This window comes from Colletotrichum paranaense (genome assembly GCF_030867605.1).
Source record: "Colletotrichum paranaense strain IMI 384185 chromosome Unknown Scaffold_7.1, whole genome shotgun sequence".
In the NCBI taxonomy this organism is placed as follows: Eukaryota; Fungi; Ascomycota; class Sordariomycetes; order Glomerellales; family Glomerellaceae; genus Colletotrichum; species Colletotrichum paranaense.
The window spans coordinates 1,191,123-1,204,550 of record NW_026848965.1 but is presented as its reverse complement, the minus strand read 5'-3'; the positions used below and the strand labels follow the sequence as shown (position 1 = coordinate 1,204,550).

The 13,428-nt window shown below is 55.0% G+C and overlaps 3 protein-coding genes across 3 annotated transcripts; 1 reads left to right on the top strand and 2 right to left on the bottom strand.

Moving 5' to 3' along the window:
• Positions 1–4,220: 4,220 nt before the first annotated feature.
• Positions 4,221–6,532, top strand: CPAR01_09220 (breast cancer protein; the record flags this gene model as incomplete). The annotated part of the gene is made up of 2 exons (XM_060493485.1): positions 4,221–6,160; positions 6,223–6,532. The coding sequence occupies 2 exons, from the start codon at positions 4,221–4,223 to the stop codon at positions 6,530–6,532; spliced, it is 2,250 nt and encodes a 749-aa protein (XP_060347615.1).
• Positions 6,533–6,796: 264 nt separating this feature from the next.
• CPAR01_09219 (sterol desaturase family protein) lies at positions 6,797–7,810 on the bottom strand (the record flags this gene model as incomplete). Its single annotated transcript, XM_060493484.1, has 1 exon — positions 6,797–7,810. One exon carries the CDS (start codon positions 7,808–7,810, stop codon positions 6,797–6,799), a length of 1,014 nt encoding a protein of 337 aa, XP_060347614.1.
• Positions 7,811–10,283: 2,473 nt separating this feature from the next.
• Positions 10,284–12,959, bottom strand: CPAR01_09218 (uncharacterized protein; the record flags this gene model as incomplete). The annotated part of the gene is made up of 1 exon (XM_060493483.1): positions 10,284–12,959. One exon carries the CDS (start codon positions 12,957–12,959, stop codon positions 10,284–10,286), a length of 2,676 nt encoding a protein of 891 aa, XP_060347613.1.
• Positions 12,960–13,428: the final 469 nt, after the last annotated feature.

The window sequence follows — 13,428 nt, the reverse complement described above, 5'->3', positions numbered from 1 at the left end:
GATGGGCGATGTTGCGTGTTGGTTGTGTATTCTGGAGTGTTGATGCTGGGACTGAGTTTGGGTAGGTGATCGGTGAGCTTTGCCGAGTGGGAACCGGGAACCCTCAAGGTTGTAAGCTCTCGAAAAATAGCTGGATGGTGGGGCTTTGGAGGGTGGAAGAGCTGTCGACTGATAACGTTTGGGAGGAGAACTATCCTGTTAGATTTTCAGGCAGTTCCGCACGCCGGATACTGGTAGCAGAAATGGCAGACAGAGTGTCGAGGTTGGTGATGATGTTGGCGACGATGTAGTTTCCAGATTGGCAGTGGTGTTCTGCTTCAGGGTGGAAAAGTACGTACCTAGTCAGCTTGGTGTCTCGGCCGATGGCGGGGTAGCTGCCTCAGAGGCGTGGTGGGGTGAGGTCAGAGGCAGCCAGGCCGGAGCGTTGCAGTGCTAAGGGCGGTTCTTCTTGCCTTCCTTACCTTACACTCATTATGAGCCCAGCCCAAGGTAAGGTAGTGACGCAGCGGGGTAAAGACTCACACGGCGCCACTATTCAACTGAGGCATCAGGGAATCAGGATTCATTCAGGTGCCGGAGACTTGAGAAAAGCAGAGCCTATCCATCAATGCCAACGATCCTTCATACTCCTGTTCTTCAGCCTGCTTTATGGGCTTACTATCCAAGTGGTTGTCTAATGGGCCAATCTCAGTGATATAAAGACAAAATACTTACTACCAATATTTTGACAAGCAATTGACTTGTGCGAGCAGACAGCACTCTCAGCAATGAGATGCCTCGAGCTCAACCCTTTTTGTGTTCATTCCATTACTGAAATCGATTATCTAGTTCATCTTTCATCTCATTGGGGCGTCAAGATCTCGCTTCAAGTGATTTACAGTTTTTTGAACGTCTAGATTCGGAGTTGCACACATGGACTACTTGCATTAAGATGGAACATCGTAGCGACAATGATACTCTCTGGACTGGTGACCCTTTTATACCACGCTTTATTGTACACGCAACAGGTCTTTTCCAGCCTCTAATGCAATGGCTTTTCAAACTCTGAGGACCAGCGAAGGTTGTCACTGCAGCAATACCAGAAGCAGACGCTGAGCCTGAGTCGGAGCTTGGGCCTTTCCTCTAACACTGGTCAGCAAATCCCACTCAGATGGTAAACAAAGACGAAGCGAGATGTTGGTGTTACCAAGAGTTAATGTAGAAGGCCTGTCGACTTTCTAAAGATCGTTCGCCTTCTCACTCTACGGAGGATGCCTATACCTCTACTTATGGCTATCACCTTTTCCTCCCACGTTACCTCTTGGCAGCGGCTGCCTGTGTTCCTCATCCATATTGAGGGGACTGAGCACGCGAGCCCACTACTGTGTGGGTTGCGCGGCTTGCTTGCGAGGCACCGACGCGGCCGAGGACCAAGGGACAAAACGAGCCGGGCACGTTATGCATATCCTGAAGGGGGAAATTGCTTACCATCTCAGATCTTTTCATCGGGACGGATGTATGGGGAGTTGAGATGAAGGAAACTTCCGTCAGTCGACGCTCAATGATGCCGTAGATAGAACTTTACTATCTTACAAGTGTCACGGACGTTTTCTATTCACCGTTCTCTCAACTGGGTCATCCGGTTGAGAACACCATTGCCATTCCATCTGTACAAGTAAAGGACATGGCAAACCTTGGACATGTGACGTTCTGACATGTTTCCCCTATTCTAGTTAACCAGCCATGCTGTGCATGCTGACCAGACGGTCGGAGAAGGACCAAGGAAAACGCCGCCAGCTTCTGCCTGCAATGCAAGATGCAGTAGCGGATGATCTCTTGGCTAGGGTACCTTGGGTCCGCACCTTGGGCGATGCCCAGGCCCTAGGCTGCTTAGCAATGGCGTCTCCCGGCGTTGATTCGAGTTGAGTCTCGGAGACTTTGAATCATCGCTTCCCGCGCGTGAATGCCAGAGAGATCAGTCCAGACTAGCTCATACGCATCGTCAGGGCTTCCCGGCTGCTTCTCACTATTCCTATGTCCAGCTTTCACTGACCGAAAAAAAATTATTCACCGTACGACATAGGCAAGTTCATTCTCGGGTGAAGATGCGAAAATTATTCAACAAACAGTATAATGAAAGTGGCTGATGAGGACCGGAGCGGAGGGAGTAAAGGCACGCGCCCCCGATGTAACTCGGGGATTGCCAGCAGCCGAACGACCCGATAACCCCGGGGCCATCCCCCACTGACCGCAGTGTTGGATGAGTGACAATCAATGAGCTATCCAACTATCCGTGGATATCTTGGGGCCGATGGATCAAGGACACACCAAAGTGCGAATGCGGATGCGGAAGCGGCAGGCTCAGCCACCACTCAAAGGCACGGAATACGACGCTACTTCTGCACAGGTCGTAACTTTCTTCTTCTGCTCCAGTCTCTCTTCTGGTTCTCACTAGCGGGTCTTCCCTGGTAAAGTGGCCCTGAAGCTGTGGAGGAAAGCTGTGTGATTCATCACTCAACCCTCTTGTGAAGGAGCCCTACCTATCTCACCACGGAGGGGAGGGGGGGGGGGGGTTCAGAAGAATTGGCTGCTTTTCCCAGGCCCGATGCTTGAAAGACCGGCCAATTTCTCTGTCCCTGCTTGCTCACCTAGAGCTTTTCCCAAAGAGCTCACCACAACTTCCGTATGGGTACGTTCGTGAATCGGAGCTGCGCCTCTCTTTAAGAGAATAATACTCCGGCCGATGGAGCCGGATCTGCCTACAGCAACACCTTACAGGTTCTCTCTAGAGTCGTCTCTGTACCCATAGACTCAATGTATACACCAACCAACATACATCTACACAACGCTCACGAGCACCGGCACCATCCTATCCCATCCTATCCAGCAACACCCCCGTCCCAATTCTCGACCGGTGGACTCGCCGGCGCATGAACGAATAACCCTTAGCTCCAGCTCTAGGAACCCATCCGAGCCCATTCTCTCAACCTCCCTCCCCCGTGCCCCGCGCCACCTGGATCGAAGGTACAACTGCTTTAAGACCCAGTCACCCCTCTCCGACCTCACCTCTTCATGCCCTGCAGCCGCGGATACGTGTATTTGGCAGTTCTTCGTAAACTGTACGGTAACGCGCAACGCTCACCGCATATACTACACCCACTTTGTCAAAGCACCCCTGGCCCATCTCACTCTTGCCTGTCAATGACGGTCGTTGCGAACTCTTGGCCCAACTGACGCCGCTTCTGTATTACTGAAGGTAATGACCTTTGCGTACTGTTCACCGGTTCAGTACGTGCACCCCTAACCTGTTCGACAACTGAGATGCGCTCTCACTCGCCGCTCACCTAAGCCTTTTTCATGCATGTACTCGACCATGCCTTGCCGTGGCTTGGCTTATTTGTTCCCTTTTCTTACCTCATGCTGTTGTTGTTAAGCCGGCCTTTCTAACTTTCTCACCTTATCGTCAGCAGTCACGTCAACGTCATCACCAGCAAGAGCTCGTCCTCCAGCCTTGCCTTTACCCCATGATACCGAGGACATCCGGACATCTCTTCTGATCCTAAGAGCTCTCGTCTTCCACAAGCAAGAGATCCACCAGCAGCACAAGCTCACTGAGTGACTGAGCACGCGCTCTCGACCGCTTTCGGCTCTCACTTCTCCATCTCAGTTTTTAGCTTCCCACGTCTTTGTCTCCATCTCTATCCTCGCCGAACAGCGCCATTTATCGAGCACCCTTGCGTCCGTTTTTTATTCCCAGCCAGCTCCGGGTTGCCACCAAAAAAATAGGGACGAAATCGAAGCTTCCACCAGAGAGCTCCAGACTGGTACACTCGCACTCACAGACACCCACAAGCACACAAAACAAAGCCAACTCACTCACTCACTCACACGAGGCGGCCAATCTAGGCAAAAGACGTCATTCCCTTCGCCCATCGGCATTCCAGATTCGGACTCTGTCGACCCGTGTTTGTTTCAGCGCCCAAAGTCCGCCGCTGGGGATCCACGGCCCTTTTTGCCTGCCGCGAGCTTCTCTCACTCTCACTCTCACACTCTGTCAGCGACTCGCCGGAGCACTTCCGGTTTCTAGTCATCCCCGTCGACTTCCCGAGGTCCCGACTCAGTGACAACCCAAGCAGCCCGTCTCGTGAATATTTGTTCTTCTCGTAGTTGGGCCACGTTGCATTCTGCCCGTAGGAAATACATACGCACTCACTCTTGGCCCTTCTCATCACGCTTTCAGTATGAGTAGACTGGGCTCGTGGTTCCGCTCGGCGGGCAAGGTAAGCAGCAATGCAAGCCCGGCCGCGTCGTCAGTCAACCTCTCCTCCAAGGAGCTCTCCGCCAAGGAAATGGCCGATATCGAAGAGGCCATGGTAGCCGCCGCTTTCATCATGAACGACGACATTGACGGCGCCGAGGAACGTCTGCGCAAGGGCGACTCGGCCTTCCACCAGCTGGGCCTGGCCATGACGACGTTCCTCCGCTCCGTGCTCGGATTCGAAAAAGAGGTCATGAACGAGGCCTCAAAACGGCTGGCCGACACGGAAGCTAAAGCATGGGCGGATTACAAAAAGGCAGAACGGGACGCCACGAGCAGTAGGATCTACGCGCCGGGCACCGAGTTCCTGCTCATTCATGCCGAGTCGCAGCTCATGGCGGCCGTCGTGGCCGTGTTGCACGAGAGTCTAACGGAAGCTCTGAAGGGTTTCTATAAGCTCCGCAAGGCGTTTGTCACCCTTGACAGCATCATGATGCAGGAGGCCAAGGCGCTGGAGAAGGACAAGAACAAGGCTGACCCGCCGCCGCTGCGGCAACGGATGAGCGAGGAGAAGATGCCCGGCAGCTTTGACGACGAGGAATTTGCCGACCTGGAGCGCAAGTCCGATAGCGATATTGAGTTTGTAGACGCCAACGAGGTCTCCAAATCGGGAGCGGTCACCCCGGCGGAGAAGAAGGTGAACGGCTCAGCGACGTTGGAGGCACCGGCGCAGGACCTGGCCGCGCTCAGTCTTGACTCCGGCACATCAACACCCTCAGGCGATGCCAAGCTTGCCCCCCTCCAGGTATCCTCGCAAATGGCCGATGACTCGGACACCGACTCTGGCGTCTTCTCGAACCCCGTCGACGCATTCATCCACAGCGGTGCAAACATGTGCTTCGGCATGCTGCTCTTCATGCTCAGTATGGTCCCGCCCGCCTTCTCTCGCCTACTGTACGTTGTCGGCTTCCGGGGCGACCGCGAGCGCGGCGTGCGCATGCTCTGGAAGAGCACCCAGTTCGACAACCTAAACGGCGCCGTGTCCGGTCTGATCCTCCTGGGCTACTACAACGGGCTGCTGGGCCAGGCGGACATCACGCCCGCGGAACGGGACTTTGACGCAAACGCCGAGATGGTCGGGTACCCCGCGCAAAAGTGCGAGGCCCTCCTCGCCTCCATGCGGACGCGGTACCCAGACTCCCGCCTCTGGCGCGTGGAGGAAGCCCGCGTCCTGGCGCAGCAGCGCAACCTCGCTGACGCCATCAAACTTCTCACGACAGGCCAGGAGTCCAAGATGCGTCAGGTCACTGCCCTTAACGCCTTTGAGCTCGCTCTGGCGGCCATGTCACATCAGGACTGGGAGCTCATGCAGAAGACGTTCCTCCGCTGCCTCGAGCTCAACGACTGGAGCCACACGCTGTACTACTACATGGCTGGGTGCGCCGAGCTGGAACTGTACCGCGACGCCTTCCACGCCGAGAAGAAGGACGAGGACGAGATGCGCCGCCGCAAGAAGAAGGCCGAGGAGCTGTTCCGCAAGGCGCCGACGACGGCAGGACGGAAGAAGTTTATGGCGCGCCAGCTGCCTTTTGATACCTTCATCACGCGCAAGATTCAAAAGTGGGAGGAGCGCGCAAAGGAGTTTAAGGTCGATCTGGCGGATGCCGTCTGCGTCAGCCCCGCGCAGGAAATGGTCAGCTTGTGGAATGGTACAAAGAGGATGAACGACGAGGAGCTGCATATGTCAATCAAGAGCCTGGGATGGGAGCGGTGTACTCTGCCGGCCGAGGCCCTGGAGAAGGTCAAGAAGACGCCCGACGAGGCTTCCATCCGGTCGATTTGCCTTGCGGCTATCTACAGGACCCTGGGACGCTTCGAGGACGCGAGGACAATTCTGCAGACGGAAGTACTCAACGCAGACAGGTACGTTGGATGGTCACCTTTGAGAAGGGATACTTGCAAGACTGATACTAACGACATGACAGAGCGGCATTCAAGGGCCCGACAAAGGACGAGTATCCCCTGCCGACAGCCCACTACGAGATGGCTGCCGTGGCCTGGTTCGAGTGCTGCCAACCCGAGAAGCGTCAGGCCGCGGCAGACGAGCCCACAGACGCCGAGGGTCAGGTCAAGGCGGTGGCTGATTACCGCAAGAAGAAGATGAACGAGTGCCAGGAGTGGCTCGACAAGGTCGTCGCGTGGGAGGCGTTTGTGTTTGATGCCAGGTTGGGCATGCGTGTGCAGGCGGCGCTGGAGACGCTCAAGTGGTTCAAGAAGAAGAACAACTGGGCATAGGAGGGTGGTAGGCAGCATTTTGATTCACTGGATTTGCTTTACACATATACAGGAGCTGGCCTTTGGGCGCATTGGATCAGGGACCTGGCGGACTGGAACACACGGTTTGGTGTAGACTTCGTCGGTATATATATATAAGATACTTAGACGTGTTTGGCGATTTGGGGGGGTATCCTCGAAACAGATAAGAAGCAAATGCATTCAACGCACAGCAAAGCCATTCAAACTCACAAGAAAAGAATTAAGAAACTAGTAAAATCCTCCTTAGTTACTCTTCTTACCCTTGCGTCCGCGGCCCTTCTTCAACTCCTGGATGCCACCTTGCACGAATCCAACACCATTGTTGGCCGCCCTCTCACTTCGCTCTTTGATTCGGTGCTTCTCTGCCTCGGCTTTCATATCATCAATCACGTCCTGACCCTCGCTCGTGCCGTGAGCCCAGTCCAACACACCCCAAGCACCAAAGTTTCCGTCCCCTTGCCCCGCATAGTGAATCGCTGTCCGACGCGTGATTCCGCCCATGACGATACCCGGAACGACGCTGTACCCAGACATAGCCATGGTCTCCTCGATGGTACAGAACCCAACGAACAGAAAGTAAGTCAACAGATGGGGACGAAGAACCACGGCCGGTACGAAGATAGGAACGATGCGGTGGAGCAGGAACGGGATCGGGTGGTCGGCGAAGAGCATCAGCGAGAACGGCGGCGCGGCGCGAGCATGGGCGTACGAAGCATGAAGCTTGCCTACACGCGTAGAAGTGAGGCGTCTGCCGCGGGAATGTAAGATGCGCGTGTGGATGTAGTATGTCAGAACCTCGCGCGCGACGATGAGGAAGGCGACGTGCTTCAGGAGCTGGAACGGCAGCGGCAGGGCCGAGGATGCGCGGAAGAGGGGCTCGTGGAAGTAGGATGCGTACGCCAGGCTTGTGGCCCCCTCGAGAGCGGCGGATAGGGCAAGGTTGAAGAGGGCGAGGGCGAGGGTCTTGAGGAGGGTTGGGCCATGGGTTGGCGGGAGGGCTGCGGCGCCGGCGGTCTTTATTGACTCGGAGAGGGAGGGGAGGAGGGTGTCGAAAAGGAGGAAGGCGAGGGAGGGGATGAGCCAGAGGATGAGGCGGATGGCTACGGCGCCGAGAAGCTGGATCTTGAGGGGACCGTGGGAGAGGACGAGGGTTGTCCAGGTCATGTAGAAGAAGAGGAGGTTGAGAGAGGTCGTCCAGGAGGTTATGGAGGGGGCGAGGAAGTAGGAGACTATTGGGAGGGAGAGTAGGATGTCCATGGCGTTGAGTGTGACGGATGAGGTGAGCTGTTGTTGTGAGATGAGATGAGTTTGGCTGTGGTCAGGTGTAAGTGAAGTGAGAGCCGGGTGAGTGAGTCCGACCTAGGGGAACGAAGCCAACGTCTTTGATAAAGATGCCAGTCTCAAGATTGAGATCAGCGATAGACTCTGTGACTCGGTAAGGAACTCATGGCTCTGGTGATAGAGCTGCGCTGTTGGATGGGAGGGCGCGTCGTAAATAAGCAGCAGCAGCATCATCCAGGCGCACGTTGGCAGCCATGACGTAGCGCCGCATGGGTGTGTCGGTTTTTGCGTCCCACCATGAACTAGCGCCAGAGCTGCATCGAACAGGGTATCTTGAGATGAGTGAGACCTGAGAGTGTTTCTCCGAACGTTGAAACCTAGGTTATCAATCAAACGTCAAGCACACCGTAGAGGAAGGAGGCTGTTTCCCTAAACGTCCATGGCCGGACTGCATTCCGACCTCATCGCGGACTGCTTGACCCCACTTTGCTCCGTCGTATCGGCCCGGAGCTGGTCTTGGAGAATCATGGCCCGAGAGCTTGCTTTAAGACGGTCCGTCTTGATCATACATTTCGCAGGGTCGACGTTCTGCCTTCCTTTGCTCCTCGACCTGCACAAAACTTACCCTGACTATTCGGTCCACAAACTGGTCAGTGATAGACAATCTTCTAGAGTTCATTAGATTACAGCTGTAATCGCTCTCTTAGGTTCCGCCCTCTCCAGTATTATCTCCAGTATTAGTCCTCGCTGGTCTGCGGGTTTTTTTTTTCGTTGCCCTGGATTTTACCAGGGGGCTGGTGGGAATAGGCAGGACAAGGAGCAACGAGTTCAAGGCCAGGCCGGCAGAAGGGGGTGCATTGTCTAAGAGTAACTCTATTTGAGGAAGTGTCCAACACAACTCTAAATAGTCTAGAGCATAACAGGATGTCATCTCTCCATCGTTTTCTTATCCTGATACCTCTAGCCTCGTAAAAGCTGACATCTCTCACTTGAAGTTGGCCAAGTTGATTTCCTCAGGTCGGCCAGCAACGGCATAACACAAACAGAGCAATCAGAGAGTTTGAGAACTGGAAATAAAGCTAGGTACGCCTAGTGGGTCCTTCCTCGAGCGCAAAAGGGCAAAAAAAACCTTACAAATACCCCCAAAACCCAACCAAAACTACCAAAAAACCATCGACGAAGACAAGATTCGAACTTGCGCGACCGAAGCCATGTGCTACAACACTCTGAAAATACAAAGTTAATTCGAGGCACACCCATTAACCACTCTGGCACTTCGCCTTATTTGATGACGGTGCAGGGTCTTGTTGTGGACTAACTTGGGCTGGAAGAGGTTCTGTGGATGAGCGGGTGGATATTGGGGCGGGTGGGCTTGCGTGCGCATGTCTTGGATCGAGATCCGCACTGGGACTCAGCCGCAGATAAGATTGACATCAGTCAAGCGGGAAGCGGCATTATGAAATTGTTGTGGCTGTTGTGCTACTTACATGGAAGTTACTATGCTATGAAAGGGTTGTCTTATGTATTTGGTTCTCATTACCTTACTTTGTCAATTTCCCGCTCATCTATCTATATACTTCAAATGAAACCTAGACAACTGAAAGGGAAGGGGAGGGACAAGACAGAGGTGGGATATGGTATTCCACGTATATGGCCACAGACTATGTTTTCACCAAGTTTCCGTCCCTCTGAAAGATTGACTGCTGTGCGCATGTGTCTGAGAGACTTTTTTTTTTTTTTTCATCCCATGCTGGTGGGCCGTAGCAGGTGAGCTGTCAGCTACGATACCTTTACTACATGTTCAATTATGTATGCAGTCATTGTGAGATCCAAACGAGTAACGACACTGGATGGTTTGTGAGGGTTCTCCAGAGGCAATGAAACCTTGACGACTTCAAGGCAACAAGGTAGTCAGTCTAGCACTCATAAAAGGAAAAGAGCCACAAGAAAGTCGTCAAACATTGCCAAAAGACAGCATTTCCCACAAAGGAGATCGTATTAACACATTACTCGGTGTTTGCCCGCAGCTGCTGTGCGGTAAAACAAGCCGATGCTGTACTACTGCTATAAACTATGGAGCGATGCTCTTCAACAATGGCCGCTTCATTAAATAACCCTGCCGGCCCTGGTGTCTTTTCCCTTACGGCTTCGGAACCCCTTCGAAGCTCGTCCCCAGGACTCCCAATCAACCAACCAGCCCGCCCTAAGCCTGCAGACGCGCTCGACGCCGATGCCATACAAAAAGGTATCCAGCCACGCATCGTACATGGGCCGCCCGAGAATAATTACAAAACTCCCCCCTACGTAGGTATTGGATATAAATCAGAGGTGTAGGTCAAATCATCAATGGTTCAAGGTCATTCAAGTGTCCAAGGTAGGAAGAAAGAAAGAAAGAAGAAAAATGTGACCGTAAAATGGGGGAATCCCTGACCTCAACATCGAGGTCCCCTTACCGCGTACCAGTTCTCCGGCCGCGGTCGTCCTTTTTGGAAGTGGCTCGCAGCCAGTCATCCCACTCTTTGCTAATCTCCATGAGCACCGCGCCCATGACACCAGCGCTCGCCATCAAGCCGTGGCCTTCGCCTTCGAGAACGCGCACCTCGCAGCGCTTCATCGTCTTGCCAAGCCATTTGACATTGTCAACAGGCACACGGGTGTCACGGCTGCCGTGGTGTATAACGACAGGCCGTGTGATATCCACGTACCGGAAACCAATCGTATGCCTGCGTTCTAGGCAGACCAGTAGGTCGACGGCGGGGTTAGCTCCCGTTGTGGCCAGCTCCCAAATGGCGTGCGTCAATCTCGTGTCGTAGATTGTCTGACGTTCTTTATCCATCAACGCATCCGACGCAGCAGCAATGACCTGTGCATCGGCATCGTAGTGCCCTTGCGCTGATGCCGTGCCGGTTGGCCTGATTCTATCCATGGTCTCTGTGGCGGGCAGCGTGGGTCTGCCAGACAGGTCGTCACCCGTGCTGTTGCGATCAAAATTCAAGCCAAGGTTTTCCTTGTCGAGGTGGGGTGTCGTGTCCCGCTTGCTCCCATGCGTCGCCGGGGTGTCCCGGCCAGTGGTCGCGGTGGATTTACGCTTGCTGCGTCTAGGGTTCTTGGGCAGCGAGCTGGTGATGGAGCTACTCGTCGCAGACATGAACGAGCTGTTGGCAGCCTTCAAGAAAGTCGTCGGGAGCGCTCGCAGGATGCGCTGCGAAGTAGGAATCGCGTTGGTTGGTGGTAACGCCTGCGACGTGCCAAAAACGTTCATCTGGGACGGCGGGATCCAGGGCGCGAGCAAATGGATCTTGCCCCGAATGTGTTGGGGCATCCGGAGAGCAGTAGCCAGCGCATAAATGGCGCCGGCAGAGTGGGCGAGAATCGAAAATTTGGTAATCTTCAGCGCCTGACAAATGGCATAAACATCATCGGGCCAGCTGAGCGGCGTCGCGGTTCCATCGGCGTATGACTCGCTATCGCCCACGCCAGGTCTGTCGGGTGTAATGAGGCGAAGCTTCAGCGTCAACGCGAGCTCGTCGTAAAAGGCCGTGATATATCTCGTCAATCCCATCCCCACACAGCAAAACACAGCCGAGCCATCTGCATCTCCCACCTCGGAAAAGGAAATCACACGCCCGGTCTGCGGGTGTCGGATCTTTTGTGATAGGCGAGGAGAACACAGATACGACTCGACGGCGTCGTCAATCGAGTCTGCACTGCGGGGACGCTCATACCCTGCTGGCATGCTGTTGCGTGGATCGGGCGAGGCTGCCGAGTTGCGTGAGCTCGCCTGCGACTCATCTCCCTTGGGACTCAGCGGCTGAGATAGCCGCTTAAGCCTGGAGCTACTGCGCTTCATCTTGATGGCTTCACCTGCGTCTGGGGCCTCGCGTGTTGATTTGCGCCTACTATTCCGGTCGGCGATCTGCTCATCCCGACGACGACCTTGAGCGACAGCGGGGAACGGTGCACTATCCTCCACGTCCTCTTCTTCAAATAACGGTCTCGTTGATAGAAAGTTCTCGGTATGCCTGGATTCGAAGAATGGGCGGCTGAAAGACCTTCCGGATGCGTCGGCCGATGCTCTAGCGAGGTCGTTTTCGGAAGCGTGGCGAGACAAGTGTTTCCGCCTCGGTGCCTCCCTTGAAGAGGTCTGTTCCTCTCCTTCAAATATGATTTCGTTGGTGCTATTGGCGCTTTCTCTCTTTGATCTAGAGGATCTCGTAGAGGATCTCTTTGCATTCGCTCCCGTCTTGAAGAGAGACGAGTCTCGCGCGGGTATCGTTCTAGGGCTGGTGGTGGTTTCGGGGCCTGGGCTCGCCATTTCGTGGTGTTTGCGGGCGCTTCCACGGGTGGGAGAGTCTGGTGTGTAGGTAGGTTCTTCGCTGATGGGCGTCTCGGCTAGGAAGGGATCGGGTCGTAGGGAGGCTCCGGTGAAGCTGCTGGAACTGCGGTCGCCAATACTCGCGCGCTTCTTCTCTTCCTTTTCTCGTAGTCGCTCCTTGGAACTCATGTACATCAATCCCCTGTGACTTCTGCCCTGCTTCTTACCCCAACTGTCAAATGAGCGCTGTCTCTTGAGCTCTGGGGTGGGCGCAGAGCCACGTTCTACAGAAAGATTGCCTATGCTCTGCGCATCATCCCGTGACCCAAGTGAGCCTTTGGAAGAGGGCCTCGAAGAACTTCGCAAGAGGGATTTGAGGCCACCGGGTCCGTCGCGGGCGGGTGAGGACTTGGGGGCGGTCAAGGGCGAGAATCCGGAGGGTGGTTTGGCGGTTCGAATAACGGGGGCGGATGCGGCGATCTCGTCGAGTGGCAGGTCTTCTTTCCGGAGTTGTTCGAGGGAGGGCTGGTGAAAGGCGCCGTAGTCGACTCCAAAGCTGCCTTGGCGAGGGGTTGCGGGAACTGATAGGCTCGGGGTGCTGCGCTCAAAGTGTTGATCGGCGGGCTTGGTTATGACGGCAAAGCTGGTGATGAGAGAAGAGATGACCTCGGGAGAGCTGGGAACAGCATCGGCGTGGCGCGACGGAGGAGGTGGTGGAAGAGAGCGGTTCCGCGGTTGAGGTTCAGGGGTTTGAAGATTCCGGTAGCGCTGGGGGATAGGGGGGATTGAGTTTGGATCGTAGTCGTCCATGGCGACGCAGGGAGAAAGAAAGAGGTTACGGGTAGTCGACGGACCACGCCAGACCAGACCAAAGTGCCCGAACCAGACCAGCAGACCACGCGAGCGCAGTACGACACGGAACCGGCCTCAGGATCCAGGAGAGGGCACGGAACAGTTGCTGGACTGACTGCTGCGAAGGGCGGGCGGTCGGGGCGGCGTGCGTGTGGTGGGCAGCAGGTAGAAAGGCTGCAGTGTGCAGTGTGCAGTGTGCAGTATGCAGTATGCAGTACCGTTCCAGAAGCAGAGTCGTACAGCAAGAGTACTCTGTACGTACAAACAACCCAACGGGTGGTGAGATGGGATGAGAAGAGGGTCCGGGTGGCAGCTGCAACTGCGACTGCGACGGTGACTGTGACAGACCCAGCAGGAACAATGGAAACGGTGAACTAGGGCGGCCGCGAGCCCCCCTTACCGTGCGTCGATCGGGATCCGGGCTGCA